This window comes from Phacochoerus africanus, chromosome 8 (assembly GCF_016906955.1).
Source record: "Phacochoerus africanus isolate WHEZ1 chromosome 8, ROS_Pafr_v1, whole genome shotgun sequence".
NCBI lineage: Eukaryota > Metazoa > Chordata > Mammalia > Artiodactyla > Suidae > Phacochoerus > Phacochoerus africanus.
Genome location: NC_062551.1, coordinates 90,831,004 through 90,854,020, shown reverse-complemented (window position 1 = coordinate 90,854,020; position 23,017 = coordinate 90,831,004). Strand labels below are relative to the sequence as shown.

Sequence of the window (23,017 nt, the reverse complement as noted above, 5' to 3'; positions counted from 1 at the left end):
ACAGGATTTCCATCCCACAGCCCAAGCACATCCCCCACCCGCCAAATGTCTCCTCTGGAGACCATAAGTTTTTCAATGTCTGTGAGTCAGCATCTGTTCTGCAAGGAAGTTCTGTCTGTCCTTTTTTCAGATTCCACATGTCAGTGAAAGCATTGGATGTTGGTGTCTCATTGTATGGCTGACTTCACTTAGCATGATAGTTTCTAGGTCCATCCATGTTGCTAAAAATGCTAGTATTTCGTTCTTTTTAATGGCTGAGTAATATTCCATTGTGTATATGTACCACATCTTCTGGATCCACTCCTCTGTCGATGGACATTTAGGTTGTTTCCATGTCTTGGCTATTGTAAATAGTGCTGCAGTGAACGTTGGAGTACATGTGTCTTTGCAAGTCGTGGTTTTCTCTGGATAGATGCCCAGGAGTAGGATTGCTGGATCAAATGGTAGTTCTATGTGTAGTTTTCTGAGGAATCTCCATACTGCTTTCCACAGTGGTTGCACCAATTTACAATCCCACCAACAGTGTACTAGGGTTCCTTTTTCTCCACACCCTCTCCAGCACTAATTGTTTATAGACTTTTGGATGATGGCCATTCTGGCTGGTGTAAGGTGGTACCTCACAGTGGTTTTGATTTGCATTTCTCTAATAATGAGTGACGCTGAACATCTTTTCATGTGTTTCTCGGCCATCTGTATGTCTTCTTTGGAGAATTGTCTGTTTAGATCTTCTGCCCATTTTTGGATGGGATTGTTTGTTTTTTTTTGGTATGGAGCTGCAGAAGTTGTTTATAAATTTTGGAGATGAATCCCTTGTCAGCCACTTCATTTGCAAAGATTTTCTCCCATTCTGTGGGTTGTCTTTTTGTGTTGTTTAGGGTTTCCTTTGCTGTGCAGAAACTTTGAAGTTTGATTAGGTCCCATTTGTTTATTTTTCTTTTTATTGTCAATACTCTGATAGGTGGATCTGAGAAGATGTTGCTGTCATTTATGTCAGAGAGTGTTTGGCCTATGTTTTCCTCTAGGAGTTTGATAGTGTCTGGTCTTATATCTAGGTCTTTAATCCATTTGGAGTTTATTTTTGTGTATGGTGTTAGGGAGTGTTCTAATTTCATTCTTTTCCATGTGGCTGTCCAGTTTTCCCAGCACCACTTATTGAACAAGCTGTCCTTTCACCACTGTATAGTCTTGCTTCCTTTGTCATAGATGAGTTGGCTGTAAGTGCATGGGTTTAATTCTGGTCTTTCTATCCTGTTCCACTGATCTATATTTCTGTCTTTGTACCAGTGCCATGCAGTTTTGACGACTGTTGCTTTGTAGTATAGTCTGAAGTCCAGGAGCCTGATTCCTCCAGCTCCGTTTTTCTTTTTCAGAATGTCTTTGGCTATTCTGGGTCTTTTGCACTTCCAAACAAACATTAAAATATTTTGTTCAAGTTCTGTGAAAAATGTCCTTGGTAATTTGATAGGGATTGCATTGAATCTGTAGATTACCTTGAGTAGTATAGTCATTTTGATAATATTAACTCTTCCAACCCATGAGCATGGTATGTCTTTCCATCTCTTTGTGTCATCTTTGATTTCTTTCATCAGTGGCTTGTAGTTTTCAGAGTACAGGTCTTTTGTTTCTTTAGGTAGGTTTACTCCTAGGTATTTTATTCTTTTGGATGCGATGGTAAACGGGATTGCTTCCCTAATTTCCTTTTCTGCTTTTTCATTGTTAGTATATAGAAACGCTATCGATTTCTGTGTATTGATTTTGTATCCTGCAACTTTGCCAAATTCGTGGATAAGCTCTAACGGTTTTTTGGTAGAGTCTTTAGGATTCTCTAGGTATAGTATCATGTCATCTGCAAATAGCGATAGTTTTATTCTTCCTTTCCAATTTGGATTCCTTTTATTTCTTTTACTTCTCTGATTGCTGTGGCTAGGACTTCCAGAACTATGTTGAAGAGTAGTGGCGAGAGCGGACATCCTTGTCTTGTTCCTGATCTGAGTGGGAATTCTTTCAGCTTTTCACCATTGAGAATGATGTTCACTGTGGGTTTGTCATATATGGCCTTTATCATGTTGAGGTAGGTTCCCGTTATGCCCACTTTCTGAAGGGTTTTTATCAGAAATGGGTGTTGGATTTTGTCAAAGGCTTTTTCCGCATCTGTTGAGAGGATCATATGGTTTTTATTCTTCAGTTTGTTAATGTGGTGTATCACACTGATGGATTTGCAGATATTGAAGAACCCTTGCATCCCTGGGATAAATCCCACTTGATCATGATGTACAATCCTTTTAATGTATTGTTGGATGCGGTTTGCTAGTATTTTGTTGAGGATTTTTGCATCGATGTTCATCAGTGATATTGGCCTGTAGTTTTCTTTTTTTGTGGAGTCCTTTTTTTTTTTTTTGGTGGAGTCTTTGTCATATTTTTGCTTTCTTAAAAGGCATTTGACTTTATTTGTAATTCTGGCTTCTTTCTAGTTAGAACTTTACATAATTCTGTTGCCTTAAGTGGTTCTCCCATTCAGAAGGTTACTCTGAGGAATTTGAAGTTAGACCTTGTTCTGACTTCATAGATCAAATAACTATGACTCACCTCCTTACCCCTCACCTGTCTTCTTTTTTAAAAAAATTACTTTTTTTGCAAGGCTAACAACAACAGCTACAATTAATTGAACCACTAATACATGTCTGGTGCTTCATAAATGTTATTTCATTTAATCCTCATCACAATCCTAAGAGGTGGGTATATCATTGCCAGTTGATAAATAAGGAAAAATAATCAAGTCCAAGAGGTTAAGTAATGTTCCCCTGAAGAAGCTGGTAGGTGACAACACCTGTAACACCCTACCTAAAATATAATTTTCTTAGGTGGGAGGTATGTCTTTTTCATAATTATATGACCAGGACCTATCACAGTGCTCAAGATGAAAGATACCTAGTTAAATATTCATTGAATGAATCAAAGTATGACTCAAAGCCTATATTCTTTCAACTGTAATAGGTTGCCTCTTAACCATTAAAAAAATTTTTTTTAAAAAGGCTGCCTTTAGGGAGTTCCCATTGTGGCGCAGTGGTTAACGAATCCAACTAGGAACCATGAGGTTGTGGGTTCGATCCCTGCCCTTGCTCAGTGGGTTAACGATCTGGCATTGCCATGAGCTGTGGTGTAGGTTGCAGACGCGGCTCGGATCCCGTGTTGCTGTGGCTCTGGGGTAGGCCGGTGGCTATAGCTCCGATTGGACCCCTAGCCTGGGAACCTGCATGTGCCGCGAGAGCGGCCCAAGAAATGGCAAAAAGACAAAAAAAAAAAAAAAGGCTGCCTTTAGATTCCTTCATCAGTAATTTTGAAAATAGGAGATCAACTTTATATCCTCTCAATTGAGGGCATCCATATGAAACAAATTTTATATATATATTTTAGCTACAATATTTTAAGGTAAGAAACTTACGTTTTGTGATCTCACCTGACTCATATGTCCTGTTTTTATAGTTCCTTCATGTCTTAGGGTTAATGGTTTTTTTTTTCATTGTTTTATAGTTTTAAGCCTCTCCTGTTTCACGTTTCTTTCTCAGATGGCTAAATGTGATGGCTGCAAACGGCAGGGTAAGCTAAGTGAATCCATAAAATGGCGAGGAAACATCAAACATTTCTGTAACCTATTTTGTGTCTTGGAATTTTGTCATCAACAAGTTATGAATGACCCTCTTTCACAAAATAAAGGTAAAGTTAAACTTGGCTAATGGGATCTTTGTATCAGCACACACAGTTGTAAATAATATAATAAAAACAAAATTCCACTGGATTCAGATAGCCTGAATTTCCTTCACTGTAAGAATCCTTAAAGATTGTCCTTGAGGGAAAATTAATCCTGATGCTTTTTACTACCAAAATCAAACACACCGAGGAATTATTAAATATGTAAGCACTAATTTTGTAGGAAAATTAGATTTGACTGCTTTTGATTAAATTTATAAGTACCCAAATAACTTATGTTAAGGGATATATGCTATTTAGTTAATACACTAAGTAAATATAAATAAAAAATAAATAAAAATAAAATAAAAATAAAAAATCAGGGCAAACAAAGGAAGAGGATATAAATATGTTAATATAGTTGCTGTGACTGACGTAAGATTTGATCCAGAGCTTGCTTGTAGCCAAGGAAGAAAGAGCAACACATTAATTATATCAGAAAAAATAAAGTAGACCAGTTCTTCATGGGTATCGAAGTTTTTCTGGCTAAGAATAAAATAATTTTGCAAGTAGGACAGCTAATGCGGTTAAAATAACCAGATGAATAGATATGCAGCATGTTCTTAAAGTAGCTCTCAAAAGTAGCACTTCTCTGAGTCTAAAAACATTTGATGTTATGTTCTCTCATCAAAGCCTGGAGTGCTGCTGAATTGACAGAGTTTGCATGCTTTGGCCTTACAGTCTGGCCTTTGTCCACCGTCGTCATCTTATTATTCATTATTTTAATCACCCATGCCTTGTGCTAATCTTTTGTGTTCTCATCCATTCCCTAAGATCAGTCTGGGTTGTAGTAGAATTTTCATCCTATAAGGTGGGTTGACAAAATCAGTATTCCATTGTGGATGGATAGCTACCTCACCAACTTATTTATAAAAATTATCATGTTAAATTTTTATTTGGGTCAAGCTTAGGATAGGAATTTTAATATTCACTAATAGAAAAGTCCAGTTAATCTTAAAGTTGATAACTGTATTTTTAATGTAATATCATTTGAAGTTTATAATTTTAGAGAATCAGGCACCATTTGAGTCCTGATGAACTCTAATCTGAACACAATCACTCAACCCAGCATTATACAGAGTTAGTTACTTGCATTGCATCTTGAAACTCAGTTGTTAAACAAGGTTTTGTGTGTGTGTGATCCTTTTGTTTATACTAGGTCTTACCTTTTTGTTTATTTTAATTAGTAAACATCTCCAAGGCTCAGACTGCTTCAGTGAAGCTCCTGTCTTCAAGGACAAGTACAACACCAGTTATAACCAATGTGGTGTCGTTGGCAAAAATATCTCCTGCCCAGCCCCCAGGGAACGGTGTTTTAAAAGGTATGATGGAAGTTCCCGTCGTGGCACAGTGGTTAACGAATCCAACTAGGAACCATGAGGTTGCAGGTTCGATCCCTGCCCTTGCTCAGTGGGTTGAGGATCTAGCATTGCCGTGAGCTGTGGTGTAGGCTGCAGACATGGCTCAGATCCCATGCTGCTGTAGCTGTGGTGTAGGCTGGCGGCTACAGCTCCGATTGGACCCCTAGCCTGGGAACCTCCATATGCCGTGGGAGTGGCCCAAGAAATGGCAAAAAGACAAAAAAAAAAAGTATGAAGGAGCATGATAATGTGAGAAAAAAGAATCTATACATGTATGTATAACTGGGTCACCATGCTCTTCAGTAGGAAAAAAAATGTATTGGGGAAATAATGATTACAATTTTAAAAAATACTGAAACAAATAATAGGGCAAATTAAAGTTTTCTGAAGAGAAAAATAAAAGGTATGGCTTAGGGTAGCATGCGTGGGGAAGGAAGTGTCATGTACAGTTTATTTTTGTATTTTTGAAAGAACCGAAATGATTTTTAATAGTGCTGCCTTTACCATCAGAGATTCTAATACAGTAGGATGAGATTGGGTCCCAGTAGTCCCTGCCTTTACCAAGCACCCCAGGCGATATTGCTGCCAAAGGTCCTGGTACCATTTTTTGAGAAATTCTGGACTAGACAATAGTATTCTAGGGATAATAATGTATGTTTTAATTTATAACAGGTGCAGTTACTACTAAAGAGGCAGCAAAGATCATTGAAGATGTAAGTTTTATTATTAATTATTTTCCTGATCACTGCTCCTTAGGTTTAGCTTCATTTTGGATGTAGCCTTCTAATATATATATATCTGAGTACATTTCTATTTGTTGTTTAGTCTTTTTAAAAAGTAGAATAATGTATTATGCACTAATTTTTGTTTTTGAATCTTAAAGTTAGATCATTAATAAGAATGCATTCCTGGGAGTTCCCGTCGTGGCGCAGTGGTTAACGAACCCGACTAGGAACCATGAGGTTGCGGGTTCGGTCCCTGCCCTTGCTCAGTGGGTTAACCATCCGGCGTTGCCGTGAACTGTGGTGTAGGTCGCAGACGCGGCTCGGATCCTGCGTTGCTGTGGCTCTGGCGTAGGCCGGCGGCTACAGCTCCGATTGGACCCCTAGCCTGGGAACATCCCATATGCCGCGGGAGCGGCCCAAGAAATGGCAAAAAGACAAAAAAAAAAAAAAAGAATGCATTCCTGATTTATTTTATCATTTGTGTTCTGGCCCCTTAGTTTCTTTAAGTACTTGTTAATTCCATCTGGTTGCTTATTTTTCTCTTTTACTACACTTGAGTATCTTTCTTTTAGATTAGGTCTCTTGAAAACTTCAGTATATTGTTGTTTTATGCATCTTTGAATTACGTGAGGCTGAAAATAGTGCAAAGTAAAAATACATTTAAGTTCCCACTTTATTGTGAAACTTCCCAAAATTAAAAAAATAATTTTTAAAGAAATGTATAATTTCAAATATGCTAGGCTGAAAGAATTGCAAACTATGTCATTGTTGTCCTGTGTCCACCTCACTTTGGCAGGAAAACAAAGTTGCCATCATCCCTTATCAGTATCACACAAACCTAATATGTCAGATCTTTGCTTAAGGTTTTTAGTGACTCTTGTGTTGCTCTCTTAACATTTGCTCTTGATACTTTTAAAAATCGTTTTAAGAAATATAATAATGTCATTCAGGTTCATTAAATGGTGGTGCTATACTAAAAAGTGTGCTGAAAATGTCATAAATTTGGAGCAGAAGTTAGATGTGATAAAACTGTGAAGAAGGCCAGACCATTGCTATGGTATCTCATGCTGTTAATTTAGGAGAGTGCACCCTGCGGTGCGTTAGAGATAATGCTCCCAAAACCCCAAAGCGGTATATCCTTTAGTTCACGAAATTATATTATAGCCAGGCAAGGATAATGGAATAAGTGGAAAAAATCCTGGCAACACAGCTGCAAGATTAGTGCTGCATAATGCACCCCTAAGGCCAAGCTATCATCTGTGCTAAGGCACGAAGTATTTTTGATGATTTGAAAGGAGGTGACACAGAGACAAAAAGGTTTACTACAAGTCACGGCTGGCTTTCCAGTTTTAAAGCCCACCAAGGTTTTAAGAATATAAAGATGAGCAGGCAAGCTATATCTCCTAATGCTGAAGCTATCAAAACATTTTCAACTTTACCAGAATTTAAAGAGGCTTTAACTTGGAAGACACCATAACATCTGCTAATACAGAAGCTTTGAAAATGGTAAAGAAGGTAAATTTGTGCAAGGCTGACGAAAGGGATATTGAAATTTTGCTTGGGTTGTTGCCCAGGGATTAATAAAGGAAGACTTGCTAGAATTAGAAAAGCAAAGGCAGCAGGAAAAGGGCCCCAGCAGTTAGCCTGGCCCTTCAAGCACATTAATTAGCAGTAAAGTGACTGGCGTAGACTTTTGACCATATTTCAGTAACAGTTGCCGTTTTCGAAGATGATTCAAATGTGGATTGCAGTTCCATGGTGGCAAGGTGAAAGATGGACAGTATGTCTGCATATCAAGAAAACCTCAGTGAAAACAATGAGAAGAAAACCAAACCACATTAGATTCATTCTTTAGCCAAATCCTTCTAGGGAATCAGACCAACCTTCACCATAATTCGGAGAGATAATTTATCTTACCTAATTTAATATCTTTTAACTCTCCCATTTATTAGTGTTGTTGGAAGATGATAACGATTGGCTCTACTTAATTATTTTCAGGCAGTATACCACATTAATAAATGAATTATCATTAAGTTAATTTTGTATTTATTATATATTGTACATTAAATTACTTTTTAAAATTACATGATTAATAAATCATTTTGTTCTAGAACAATTTTGTTAACTTCCTAATTGTATAATGAATTGTTATTAATGTATCTTATATTAATAAGTATTATTAATATATATTATAAAATATCCTATGTTGGTTGTAGATTTATGTACTCTGATAAGGCAGCCCTCCTCTTTATGTGTATGAGACAATGAGTCTTAAATTATGTTAGTTTTAAATTATTCAGAATTTTCAGGAACATATCCCTCATATTAATGTGACTGCCCCTATATATGTTTTCCTTATGTGAAGTCAGTACTTTGTAATTCACCAATCATTTAAACTTATCTTATGGAGTAGCTCTGATAAATATTTTCAGTCTGGTGTATAAAAACTATAATAATAAATGATGTAGTTATTATGATTTTTTTTAAAAAACTGACAGTTTTAGAATCTTTTCTTTGTTTCTCAAAGACTTCAGTCTGAAACTCCATCAGATTATTTAAATGGTCATAAATTGGAAGGAAAGGTGATATATAGGAAAGGGCAAAGAAAATATACTGCAAATGTCAGCAGACTTTTCTGTAAAGCTTTGAAGGGTAAATATTTAGACTTTGCAGGCCAAACAGTCTCTTACAACTCCTCACCTCTGCCGTTGCAGTGCAGAAGTAGCTGTGGACAGTACATAAATGAATGGCTGTGTTCCAGTAAAACTTTATTTACAAAAACAAGTGGTAGGCACATGAGCCATACTTTGCCAACTCCTGCTCCTCTGTATTCCCACCATCCATAGTTAACCATTGATAGATTTGGCTTATTTGCTCACATTTCTTTTTCTTCTACCCTCCTTTTTTCCCCAAATGAATCACTACCTTCAGTCCCTTTCACATCCCTAGATGCAACTACTGTTAGAGTTTGATGTGTGTCCTTTGAGACTATTTTTAATCTTTCACATTGGAAAATAATGTTGAAAAATATCCATGTGAGGAGTTCCCACTGTGGTGCTGTGGCTTAAGAATTTGACTGTGGTGGCTCAGGTCACTAGGGAGGCATGGGTTCTATCCCCAGCCTGGTGCAGTGGGTTAAGGATCCAGTGGTGCTGTAGCTGTGGTGTAGGTCACAGGTGTGACTCAGATGCAATCCTTGGGCCAGAAATTTCTATTGCTGCGAGTGCAGGCCCCCCCTCCCCCAAATCCCTGTGATAGGTTTTGGTACATTCCTATTGCTGCTGTGTAACATTGTGTTGTATATAGTTCCACACTTTATCAGTTCCCCTGTTGAAGAAAATTAGTATTGCTTCCAGTTTTTTGCTAATAAAAACCTCTGCTACAGTGAACATTCTTTTTTATATCTCCTTGTGCATGTGCACAAGGGTTTGTCTAGTGTGTAGATGTGGAAGAGTGGAATTTGGGGGACAACACATATTTGCATTTTTAGTTTTCAAATTTCCCTATAGAGTGCCTATTCCAGTTTTTATTCCTATCAGCAGTTTATTTTTGTACCTATTTCCTACAGCCTTACTATCATTTGATGTTGTGAAATTTAGATTTTTTTTTCCAATTTGTTTAGTAATATCTTGTGGTCTTATTTTGCATGTCACTGATTGCTGGTGAGTTTGTTTATATTTCTGTTTTTGAACATTTGAATTTTCTGTTCTTTGAATTTACTAGTTTTAATTTTCTCCATTTTTGTGTTTAATTGCCTTTTCGTATTCATTTATAGGGTTTCTTTGTGTATTCTGGATTTGCCTCTCTTTCCACTCATCAATTTTTTTTTTGGCCCAAATCTGCAGCATGTGGGAGTTACCAGGCTAGCGGTCTAATCAGAGATGCAGCTGCCAGCTCCACTCATCATTTGTATCAACACAAAGACATGCAGTAATATTTCCTACCAGAAAAAAAAAAATTCTTTAACACCATGGCCTTTCAGCTTCTGTCCCATTTCTCAGCTCTCTGTTTTGGAAAAACTCCTCTAAGTGTGGCTACTACATGCCGCCTCCATTTCCTTATCTGTCATCCTCCCATTGTCTCACTCTAGTCAGGTTTTGTCTGCACTGCTCCACTGAAACTGTTCTTTTCAAGGTTGTCATCTGTCTTTATTTTGCCAAATCCAGTGGTCAATTTTCATTTCTCATTCTACTCATCCTTTCAGTAATATTTGAAGCAGTTGATCTCTCCTTTCTTCCTTGAAATAGCTTCTTCAACTTCCAGGTCATCATGCTTGTGTCTTTTGTCAATCTGCATTTCTTTGTAGGGGACTTATTGAGTCCTGTGGTTTTAAACTGCCTAGATGGTGGCAGGTTACCAGATTTATTCATCTTGCTTTGACCTCTGAACTCCAGGTTCATATATCCATCCAACTGCCTACTTGACATTTACGCTTAGATGATTAATAGCCATCTCAAATAATATGTCAAAAGCAGAACCCCTTTATTTCCCCAACACTTACTTTCCAGAGTTCCTTATTTCTTGTCACTTCCACTGCTACCTCCTTAGTCTGAGCCACCATCATCTTTCTTCTGGATTATTGCAATGACCTACTTGTGTTCCTGCTTTCTTTCTTGCCCTTTGCAGCTTTTTTTTTTCCTCCACCCTTTTGCCAGAATGATCATCTTAAAACACAAATCAGATTATGTCACTCCAGTGCCTTAAAAACCTTCAATGAAATTCTGAAAAAGAATAATGAGAAGAGCTAGTTTCCAAAATTATAGGATAACAACATTTTTATAAAGCTACATAGTTAAAACAGCAAGAAGACATGGGTGTACAGACAACTCAAATAGAAAAGAATTCCAGAAATAGACATATATATATATATATTTCAATATGTATGTGAATTTAGAAATAATAAAGGTAGCAGTTCAGATCAGTAGGAGGAATCTGGATTATTCAATAGTGTTGTGACAACTGAGTAGACATATGGAAGAAAAATACAATTGGATTTCTACCTCACAAGTTAAACCAAAATGATATCCAGATGGAGAAAAGATTTAAATTTTTAAGAAATAATAAAAGCACTAGGAAAAAGTATAGGAAAGAATTTTAATGCAGGAGTGAGGAAAGCTAAATATGTCACAGAACCCAAAAGTCATAAAAGATTTGTTAGGGAAATTCAACTACATTTTAGAGTCAAAAGATAACTCGAAAAGGAGTTCTCTGATGGCATAGTAGGTTAAAAACCTGACATTGTCACTGCTGTGGCTTGGGTTGCAGCTGTGATGTGGATTTGATCCCTGGCCCAGGAAATTTTGTGTGCCAGAAGCAAAGCCTCCCCGCCCCCTCCAAGACACATGAAAAAGTTGCAGTTTATCTCATAAGAGGCTAGGTCTTTTTTTGTTGTGTTTTTGTTTTTGCTTTTTAGTGCCGCGCTGGTGCCATATGAAAGTTCCCAGGCTAGGGTTGAATTGGAGCTGCATCTGCCAGTCTTTGCCACAACTGCAGCAAAGCCAGATCCAAGCTGAGCCTTCGACCTACACTGCAGCTCATGGTAATGCTGGATCCCTAACCCACTGAGCGGGGCCAGGAATTGAACTGGCATCCTCATGGATACTAGTCAGGTTCATAAACCACTGAGCCACAATGGGAACTCCCATAAAAGTCTGGTTTTTTAATATGTAAAGAGTTTCTGTGAATCAATAAAGAGATCCAACACTCATTGGGAATATGGGTAAAAATATGATTCATCAGTTTACAGACTAGGAAATAAAAATAATTCTTACACATATACAAACATTCAACTTCAGGATTAGAGAAATGCCATTTAGAACTAGTTTTTTTTCAGATGGAAAAGTTTAAAATGATAGATAACACTTTTAAGGCATTTTTACATATTGTCAGTAGTACAGAGGACATTTTAATAAAACTTATTAAAATTTAAAATGTAACTACTGTTTTACCCTGGAACCCCAGTTTTCAGAATTTATCCTTCAGGAGTTCCCTGGTGGTGAATTTGGTTAAAAATCTTGTATTGTCACTGCTGTGGCCTGAGTCGCTGCTATGGCATGGGTTTGATCCCTATTCTGGAAATTTCCACATGCTACAGACATAGCCCCCCCCAAAAAAAAAAATTTATCCTTGAGATATATTTTACGTATTTATGGAATGATGTACAAGGATAATAATTGCAACATTGTTGGTTGTAGCAAAAGCCTGAAAACATCCCGATTCTTTTTATTTATTTATTTCTTTATTTATTGTCTTTTTGCCATTTCTTGGGCCGCTCCCGCGGCATATGGAGGTTCCCAGGCTAGGGGTCTAATCAGGAGCTGTAGCTGCCAGCCTACACCAGAGCCACAGCAACGCTGGATCCGAGCCGTGTCTGCGACCTACACCACAGCTCACAGCTAACCCACTGAGCAAGGGCAGGGATCGAACCCGCAACCTCATAGTTTCTAGTCAGATTCATTAACCACTGTGCCACGACGGGAACTCCGACATCCTGATTCTTTCATCATTGGTCAGAGCCATTGTGAGTTTATCCTGAGTTATTGTGCAAATTAGAAAACAGTAGCCCTGTGTGCACCCTCTCCAATCCTACACTTAGTCACCTGGCCACACTACACAGTGGCTCTGTTGTGACTGTAGTTAAATATGCTATATCCCATAGTGGAATACTATGAAATTAAAAAGAATGTGGCAGATCTGTCTGTACAGACATAGAGCTATCTCATATATAAGTGAGAAAACACAAAACACATGCCTGTATATTTGTGTAGAATATCTCTGGGAGGCAGCCAATAAATAAATAATATTGATTACCTCTAAGGAGAATCCTAAGATGGGGAGATTTTAAGAGGAAGAATTAATTAATTTTTCATTGTTTACTATTTGAATCTTTAAGTTTTGTCACATGTTACCCACTCCAAAAACATGCATAGAATTTTTTTTTTTTTTTGGTCTTTTTAGAGCTGCACCCAAGGAATATGGACGTTTCCTGGCTAGGGGTCGAATTGGAGCTGTAGCTGCCAGACTGTGCCACAGCCACAGCAGCATGGGATCATTAACTGACTGGGTGAGGCCAGGGATTGAACCTGCATCCTTACGGACACTAGTTGGGTTCGTTACCACTGAGCCATGATGGGAAATCCACACACGGATTTTTTTAAAAGATATGAATAGATAGTTCACAGAATAGAAACTATAAATATATAAATAATGCTTAAACAGGAAAAATATCTAAGCGCACTACTGTTAAATAATTTTTCCCTTATTGAGAAATAGCAAAACAGTTTTATAATAATATTTAGAGTATTGGGAAACAAACTCCCATATGTTGTAACATGTGGAAATTTCATATACTTTGACCTGCCAGACAGCACTTATAAGGCCTTATCTAGTCCGTGTGCGAGGCAGTCCTGCAGATCTGTCACTTGCTTCAGTAGTATCTGGCTGGAACGGACCCAGGGTCATCTCCTCTTCCAGCCTCTGATCAGCCTCCAACGTCTTTTCCAGTTGTAACCTTCAGAACCATTTTCTCAGCCATCCTCTGTCTCCAGGACCAGCCACCTTGGTCCTATTGTCCTATTTCCGGTCAGCCAAGAACTCCCAGATTGGTCAAAATTACTCCACCAGGATGGAGGCTGCCATCAACGCCTGGTCAACCTGCATCTGCAGACCTCCTACACCTACCACTATGAGTATCTATTTCCACCATGATGGTGTGACTCTGGAGAGTGTGGGCCACTTCTTCTGAGAGTTGGTCTGTTGAAGATGTATAACTAGCGCAGTGGCCGTGTTCTTTTCCAGGGAGTCCGGAGGCCATCCCAGGATAAGTGGGGTAAAACCCTGGATGCCATGAGAGCTGCCATGGTTGTAGAGAAGACCCGGAACCAGGCCCTTTTGGATCTTCATACCCTGATTCCACTCGTGCAGATCCCTACCTCTGCGGTGTCCTGGAGAATCACTTCCCAGATGAGGAGGCGAAACTCATGAAGAAGATGGACAATCCCCTGATAGATTCCGCAGGCTGGACTAGGCGAGGATCTCCGTGAAGGCTCACCCTCAACTCAAGAAGGGTCAGGAGCTTCCAGCCCAGCTGCCTTTGAGGGGCCCCTCTGGCATCTCCCTGGTGTCAGGGCTTCTACTAGAGCCTCTTCCTGCCGCCCGTAGGCAGCTTTTTAACCACCCTGGAACCCTCGCCCAAGCCATGGACCAAATGGAAACAATAAAGCTTCTCGCAGGGGAAAAAAAAAAGACCTTAGTCTGTAGATATACTGGCACATGTAGAAATCATTGTGTATGTAAAGATATTTATTGTAGCATTGTTTGTAATAGCAAAAGATTTGTAACATTTAAATGTTTAGTAGCATAGGTTAAGGATCTGGCATTGGCTTTGTCTCTGCCGTGCCAAGGGTTCGATCCCCAGCCCAGCACAGTTGATTAAGGATTCAGCATTGCCACAGCTCTGTCTTAGGTCTCAGCTGCAGCTCAGATTCAGTCCCTGGCCTGGGAACCTCCATATGCTGTGGGTGTGGGGAAAAAACAAATTTAGCAACAGAGACTTCAGATTATATACAGTACATTCAGTGTATAAAGCTATTACTAGGCAGCTTTGTATAAAGTTATGTGAATATACCTCAAGATAGTTTGCCAAGTGGCAAGGCAAGGTGCTAAAATTTGCTAATAATGTGCTACCATGTGTAGTCAGAAGCAGCTTATTTAATTACATAGCCCATCTCTAGAAGGATGTATAAGAAACTGGGAGCACTGTGTTCAAGTCTGAGTCTGGATAGATGGCAGAGAGGTGTGGAAAACTTAATTCTCATGTATACACTTTCATACCTTTCAAATTATTACATCATTCAAAATTATTTCATCTATTACCTATTTAAAAAATAAATTTAAATACAGTACCCCCCCCTTAGCTGGAGGAGATACATTCCAAGACCCTCAGTGAATGCCTGATACCATGTATTGAACCCTATATATACTACATTTTTTCCTGAACATACATATCTATGATAAAGTTTAATTTATAGATTAGGCAGTAAGAGATTAACCACAAAAACAATAAAGTAGAACAAGTATATATAGAGTAGAACTTTAATAACTGTAATAAAAGTTATATGAATGTGATCTCTATCTCAAAATACCTAATGTACTGTATTCACCATTCTTATGATATGAGATGATGCTGTGAGATGAAGTGAGTTGAATAACAGGCATTGTGATGAAGTGTTAAGCTTTTCCCTTTGTACTTAAAGGATGCACTTTAGGGGTTTTCTTTGGCGCATGTGAACTACCAGCATCACTGCCCTTGTGCTTTAGAGCCATTATTAAATAAAATAAGGGTTACTTGACCACAAGCACTGCAAGACCATGACAATTGATCTGGTAACCAAGACGGCTGGTAAATGACTAAGGGGCATGATACGCTGGACAAAGGGATGATTCACTTCCGGGGCAGGACAGAATGGGATTTTTATCATGCTGCTGAGAGTGGCACATAATTTAAAACTTATAAATTGTTTATTCCTGAACTTTTCCATTTAATATTTTTGGACTGCAGTTGATCACAAGTAACTGAAACTGACCAAAGCAAAACCACAATGAGGAGCACTATTGTGCACTGTTTGGCGGTTTTCCACCACATTTAAAATATAATCCTATTATTATTTATTTATTTATTTATTAAAAACTAAGATCTTCCAGGTCCTGGAGTTCCTGTTGTGGTGCAGCAGAAATGAATCCGACTAGTATCCATGAGAATGTGGCCCTGCTCTGTGGGAAGGGGATATGGCATTGCTGTGAGCTGTGGTGTGGGTCACAGATGCAGCTAGGATCCTGCATTGCTATGGCTGCAGTACAAGCCAGCAGCTGTAGCTACAACTCAACCCCTAGCCTGGGAACTTCCATATGCCTCAAGTTAGACCCTAAAAAGAAAAACAAAAACAAAAACAAAAAAACAACTTCCAGGTCCTGTACAATTTGGTTTCTTCCTACCTTTCCAAACTTAGCATTCTAGCCCCCTGCTTACTTTATTTCATCCTTGTTCTTGTTGATTTTCCTAAAGCATGCCACACTCTTTCCCACTTGGGGCCTTTGTGCCTCAGTCCCTCTGCCTGTAATCCTCTGACCTCAGGTGTTTGCAGGGCATACCCCCCCCCCCTTTTTTGGTCTTTTTAGGGCTGCACCCGAGGTATATGGAGGTTCCCAGGCTAGGGGTTGAATCGGAGCTGTAGCTGCTGGCCTGCGCCACAGGAATGCAGGATACAAGTCTCAGCTGTGACCTACACCACAGCACAAGGCAATGCCAGATCTTTAACCCACTGAGCGAGGCCAAGGATCGAACCTGCGTCCTCATGGATGCTAGTTGTATTCATTTTCGCTGAGCCACCACAGCAACTCTGCAAGGCATACCCTTTTGAATATTCAGAAGGTCTTTGCTCAGATATTTACTCCAAAGTTACCTCTCCTCTGAGCTATCACTCTCCATTCCCTTATCCTGCTTTCTTTCTTTCATAAAGCCCTTATCACTACCTGGAATCACACATCTCATATTCCTTTTACTTGTTTATATTCTGTGTCTCCTTCTCGAATGTAAGGCCCATAAAAGCAGGGCTTTGTCTGTGCCGTATCCTCAGGGCTTAAAACAGGATCTGGCCTATAGTAAGCATTCAGTAAATGTTTATTGAATGAAAGAACATGTTTTTACTATATTCTTCCACTCTGTTGCTTATCCTTCAACTTTAAAGACCTTTGCAGAAGTTTTAGATTTCAAGGTAGTCAAATGTATCAGTCTTTTTACTTTATTTTTCACTCTTTTATATTTTATTTAAGAGTGCTTTTCTGAGTTCTGGTTATTTGAAAATTGTCCATTGGGAAAAATAACAAAAATCAAAGGATTTCCCTTCATGGTCCAGCAGAAACCAATCTGACTAGGAACCATGAGGTTGTGGGTTCCATCCCTGGCTCCGCTCTGTGGGTTAAGGATCCAGCGTTGCCATGAGCTGTGGTGTAAGTGTTGGATCCCGAGTTGCTGTGGCTGTGGCGTAGGCCGGCAGGTGTAGCTCCAATTCGACCCCTAGCCTGGGAACCTCCATATGCCAAAGGAGTGGCCCAAAAAAACAGAAAGAAAGAAAAAGAGGAAAAGAAAATTGTCTATTGAGTTTAAAGTTGTTTTTTTTTTTTCATGTCGAGGTCTTTAATTGATATGGGATGTTTTTTACATAGAGGTTGGATCTAATTTTTCTAAATAGCCAATTGTCCTAATCAGCAAAGATTGTTTTCATTGTTTTGATTGTACTTATTTAAGACAGAGTACTTTACTTTTTTATTTTTTTTATTTTTTGTCTTTTGTCTTTTTGTTGTTGTTGTTGTTGTTGCTATTTCTTGGGCTGCTCCCGCGGCATATGGAGGTTCCCAGGCTAGGGGTTGAATTGGAGCTGTAGCCACTGGCCTACGCCAGAGCCACAGCAACGCGGGATCCGAGCCGCGTCTGCAACCTACACCACAGCTCACGGCAATGCCGGATCCTTAACCCACTGAGCAAGGGCAGGGACCGAACCCGCAACCTCATGGTTCCCAGTCGGATTCGTTAACCACTGTGCCACGACGGGAACTCCAGACAGAGTACTTTAAAACTCAATAAATGGAACTGGGAAATTCCTCATGTGGCTCAGTGATAACGAGTCTGACAAGTTTCCTTGAGGATGCAGGTTTGATCCCTGGCATGGCTCAGTGGGTTAAGGATCCAGCATTGCTGTGAGCTGTGGTATAAGTTGCAGACTCAGATCCTACATGGCTGTGGCTGTGGTATATGCCAGCAGCTGCAGCTCCAATTTGACCCCTAGTGAGGGAACTTCCATATATACCATGGGTTTGGCCCTAAAAAGCAAAAAAAAAAAAAAAAGGAACTGATTACTGGTTTGAAGAATTAGGAATTAGAGGGTGTATTTTCCAAAGTGACTTTATTGTGCCACTCTTTCAGAAAATTATATTTCTCTTGATATGTATCACCTTTCAATTGATTGCAGTTTAATCAGTGAGAAAGTACTAAAAGAATCTCTTTGGTTTCTGAATTTGTTTTTACCTAGGGAAGTATGAAGACAGATGCCATGAAACTTCTGTCTCCTCAGTCTTCGAGGCTTTTAAAGAACAAAGCCGTACTATGCAAACCCGTCACACAGACCAAGGCCACCTCTTGCAAACCACATATACAGCACAAGGAATGCCAGACAGGTATGTGTTGTGCTTTCCACATGTTGTAAGTTGTTTTCTGTTTTGTGTGTTTTTGTTTTTTTAAGAGAAGACAATAAAATTGACAATTTCTAAAATGTGAAAACATACATTAATTCTTGGATCACATCCTTTGAACATCTAATTGATTCCTGTTGTATTTATTGTCACTAGCACTAATAACTACTAATTTGAATTTGTATGCACACAAAGTACTATGTGTAGAGTGGCCAGGCATCTTCTGTATGTGTGCATTGCTTTTCAAATGTACAGACAAGCCGTTATAATCACTAAGATACAAATTTAAAAGCATCAGTGGTTTTTTTTTTGGCCACATGCATGGCATGAGGAAGTTCCCAGGCTAGGGATTGAACTTGTGCCACAGCAGTGACAGTGCTGGATCCTTTAACCATTAGGCCACCAAGGAACTCCAACAGCATTAGTGTTTGAACCTTGGTTCTTTTTTAAAACACTGAATTGATTTACTAAAAGTAAAACTGTATGAGGTGCTGGTGATCAGGAAGACTATTTGAATTCATGATAGAGAATATTGTATACTGTTGCCCCAATCCATGTTAACTGCTTTTAATCCCACTACCCTTATATTTTCAATTATTCTTACAGCCCACTCTGTCCAAAATATAAATATTTATATATTTTTGGCCTCACCTGTGGCATGCAGAAGTTCCCAGGTCAGGGATCAAACCCATGCCATAGCAGTGACAATGGTGGGTCTTTAACTGCTAGGCCACCAAGGAACTCCTGATTTTTGTTTTTAATGATAACTTTACTTCACAGAATATACTGTATTTAAAAGCTTAGTCTGTCAACAACTAACCATAAGTTTTTATGTAGGATGGCTTTCTTTTGGTAGGAGTCAAGGAGAATTCTGTTTTCTTTCTTCAGTAAATTTGATTGTTTTACATGCTAATGATATAAAATGTATAAGGTGTATAATACGATACACTCTTTGTGTGCATGAATTTATATTAAATATACATTCACATGTGGAAAATAGTAAGGGATCTGTGGACATCTATATATGTGGGTATGGGTATGCTTACGCATTTTTTGAATTTCTAAATTAAATTTTAGAATGTATTCTATATACTCTTGTAAACTACTTTTTCATTTGACACTGCACGAAAACATCATTTCACATCAGGGTAAATTTAAATATACATTGAGATTCTTAATGGTTACATAGATTCAAATGTGTATAATGTATAGAAATACACAATGTATATCCATCCTTCTAAGGCTGGACATTTAGATTGCTTCGAGTTTTTTAATGTTATCAACAGTACTGAGTTAAGCCGTGTAAGTGGATCTTTCTCCACTTGTCTAATTATGTCCTTAGGATAAATCCTGGGTAGTGGAATTACTGATTCAAAAGCTCTCATAGATTTTTAAGGCTTAGATTTTGATGTGTAGTGCAAAATTGCCTTCCTGAAAAGTTATATCAATTTATGCTCCAACCAGCAGTGTTTGAGACTATCCATTTCTCTACACCTTCAGTGACACTGGGTATTGAAACTAATAGCCACTTTTCCCCTCAACTTACTTTTGAAAACTTTCGAAATTCAGAAAGATTGAAAATGAACACCCTTGAATTAATATACGCAATGAATAAAACCCGTCATCTAGATTCGCCAAATGTTAACTTTTTGCAACATTTTTTTCTCATCTTTTAAAAAGTAAAAGAGTTTATTCTTAATTTGGTGTGGTCTGTAGACATCAGCCCAAATTCCACTAATCTATTGAATATGTGGCATTGTTAGTACATGTACCACAGCCTACAGCTTCTCTACAGTAGATGACTAAGCTTTGGTCAAAGGAGAAATTCAGTTTTCAGTAGCATCATGGAAGCATTATGGTTTGTGTTTAAACCTTAATTAGTATATGCTTGACAAATATAAATGGTAACAAAGTATAAATTTTAAATGTGCGGGGGGACAGACATAAAGAACATTGTTCAGAGTTCCCTTCGTGGCTCGGCAGTTAATGATCCTGACTAGGATCCATGAGGATGCGGGTTTGATCCCTGGCCTCGCTCAGTGGCTTGGGGATCCGGCATTGCCATGGGCTGTGGTGTAGGCCGGCAGCTGTGGCTCCGGTTCAACCCCTAGCCTGGAAACTTGCATATGCCATGGGTGCACCCCTAAAAAGCAAAAAAAAAAAAAAAAAAATTGCTTCTTTTTGAAAATAACAGTGATTCAAATATTTCATTCAGATTTATCTATGCCTAATGAAAAAAATGATGCAGAACTTGATTCTCCACCTGCAAAGAGAAAAAGAATAGGTTTTTTCCAGACTTATGATGCAGAATATTTAAAAGTTGGTTTTATTATCTGTCCGGGATCAAAAGAAGGTTCACCAAGACCACAGTGTGTCATTTGTGGAGAAATTTTATCCAGTGAAAACATGAAGCCAGCAAATCTTTCTCATCATTTGAAGACAAAGCATTCAGAATTAGAAAACAAACCAGTAGATTTTTTTGAACAAAAGTCTCTTGAAATGGAATGTCAAAACAGTGCTTTGAAAAAGTGTTTACTAGTTGAAAAGTCACTTTTGAAAGCTTCGTATTTAATTGCTTTCCAAATTGCTGCCAGCAAAAAGCCATTTTCCATTGCTGAAGAATTAATTAAACCATATTTAGTAGAAATGTGTTCGGAAGTTTTGGGTTCCAGTGCTGGAGACAAAATGAAAACCATTCCTCTTTCTAATAATACGATTGGACACAGGATTGATGAACTATCTGCAGACATTGAAGATCAGCTGATTCAAAAAGTCAGAGAATCAAAGTGGTTTGCCCTTCAGATAGATGAGTCATCAGAAATGTCAAATGCCGCCCTTCTTTTGTGCTATATTCGTTTCATTGATTATGGTTGTAGTGATATAAAAGAAGAATTATTATGTTGCATTGAAATGCCTTCTCAAATGACTGGTTTTGAAATATTTGAACTAATAAATAAATATATTGATAGTAAATCTCTGAATTGGAAACATTGTGTTGGTCTCTGTACAGATGGGGCTGCAAGCATGACTGGTAGGTGTTCTGGTTTAAGGGCAAAAATTCAAGAAGTTGCCATGAATACAGTGGCATTTACACACTGTTTTATTCACCGTGAACATTTAGCAGCAGCAAAGTTGTCTCCATGCTTACATGAAATTCTTTTGCAGTCAGCACAAATTTTAAGTTTTATAAAGAGCAATGCATTGAATTCACGGATGTTAACAATTTTGTGTGAAGAGATGGGGTCTGAGCACTTGAATTTACCACTTCACGCTGAAGTACGTTGGATATCGAGAGGGAGAATTTTAAAAAGATTATTTGAATTACGACATGAAATTGAAATATTTTTAAATCAAAAGCACTCAGATTTGGCTGAATATTTTTTTGATGAGGAATGGGTTGCAAAGTTGGCCTATTTATCAGATATTTTTTCACTTATAAATGAACTAAATTTAAGTCTCCAAGGAACTATGACCACTCTCTTCAGTTTGTATAATAAAATTGATATGCTTAAGGAAAAGTTAAAAATGTGGTTGAAGCGCACACAAGAGAATGATTATGATATGTTCCCTTCATTTTCTGAATTTTCAAACTCATCAGGCTTAAATATGAGAAGTATTTCAAGCATTATTTTTGAACACCTCGAAGGACTTTCTCAAATGTTCAATGACTGTTATCTACCTGAAGAAGACTTGCGTTCAGGAAATTTGTGGATAATTAATCCTTTTATGAACCATCAAAATAGTAATCTCACGGACTTTGAAGAAGAAAAACTAGCACAGTTATCTTCAGATTTAGGATTACAATCAATATTTAAATCAATGTCTGTAACTCAGTTTTGGATAAATGCAAAGGCAAGTTACCCAGAACTCCATGAAAAGGCAATGAAATTTTTATTGCCTTTTTCAACTATTTATTTATGTGATGCTACATTTTCAGCTTTGACTGAGTTAAAGCAAAGAAATCTGTTGGTTTCTGGCCCTGCCCTACGACTTGCAGTCACATCTTTAATTCCGAGGATAGAGAAATTAGTCAAGGAAAAAGAATAGTAATGTGCATATTGCTTATTATCAATTATTATCAAAGTCTATAATTTTGTGTTAAATTTTGTATGAGATAAATATCCTAAAATATAATTTCCTAATATGGATATGTGTTTTCGGTGATTTAATAAGTGTTTTAATAATTTTTCTTTTTGTTGAGGAATTTAATATATGCATTTACAAATAACTATAATTTTAATAATCCAAGATAGAGAATTTAGCTATTTTATTGATTGATCACATAATTTGGATTAGTGACAAAGATGTAGGTAGTGATAGGCCCAGTTTATAATGTAATAGCTAGCACACCTGGACATTGAAACGGCTTGGCCTTTAGAAGCACATGGGACATTTCAGTCTTCAGCCAGCCAGCTACCTACCCAGCAAGTTGCGGGTAGGTGGAAAACGAAGTCCAAGCAGCCCTGCTAACAGGAAGTGGAAGCAGGGGAGAGTTTGAGACCCCTGTAAAGATCCTCTCTGGCTCTCTAGATCGGGGTTTGGCAAACCTTTTTCATAAAAGGCCAGGGTAGTGAATATATTAGGCTTTGTAGGCCGTAAGGTGAGAACACTCAGTTCTGCGTTTACAGCACAAAAGCAGCCAACTGCAGACTATATACAAATGAATGTGGCTGTCTTTCAATAAAACTACTTATTTATGAACAATGAAAAATGAATTACATGTAATTTTCATGTGTTATGAAAACTTCCATAAAAATTTTTATCATTGGAGTTCCCGTCGTGGCTCAGTGGTTAACGAATCCGACTAGGAACGATGAGGTTGCGGGTTCAGTCCCTGGCCTCGCTCAGTGGGTTAAGGATCCGGCATTGCTCCTCTTTGACCCCTAGCCTGGGAACCTCCATATTCCGCGGGAGCGGCCCAAGAAATGGCAAAAAAAA

General features: G+C 38.2%; 1 protein-coding gene across 8 annotated transcripts in view; it reads left to right on the top strand.

The window, feature by feature from the left end:
* The window catches only part of ZMYM6 (zinc finger MYM-type containing 6), a 52,664-nt gene extending 30,437 nt beyond the window's left edge, over positions 1 to 22,227 (top strand). For 7 of the 8 annotated variants that reach the window (XM_047793277.1, XM_047793278.1, XM_047793275.1 and 4 more), the window contains exons 12-16: positions 3,567 to 3,714; positions 4,935 to 5,069; positions 5,781 to 5,821; positions 17,920 to 18,064; positions 20,295 to 22,227. In XM_047793277.1, coding sequence (XP_047649233.1) covers positions 3,567 to 3,714; positions 4,935 to 5,069; positions 5,781 to 5,821; positions 17,920 to 18,064; positions 20,295 to 22,126 — 2,301 coding nt within the window. In that variant the 3' untranslated portion in view covers positions 22,127 to 22,227. Of the gene's footprint in view, positions 1 to 3,566; positions 3,715 to 4,934; positions 5,070 to 5,780; positions 5,822 to 13,630; positions 14,195 to 17,919; positions 18,065 to 20,294 lie in introns of those variants that run through there. The other variant, XM_047793280.1, reaches the window with a different exon arrangement.
* Positions 22,228 to 23,017: the final 790 nt, after the last annotated feature.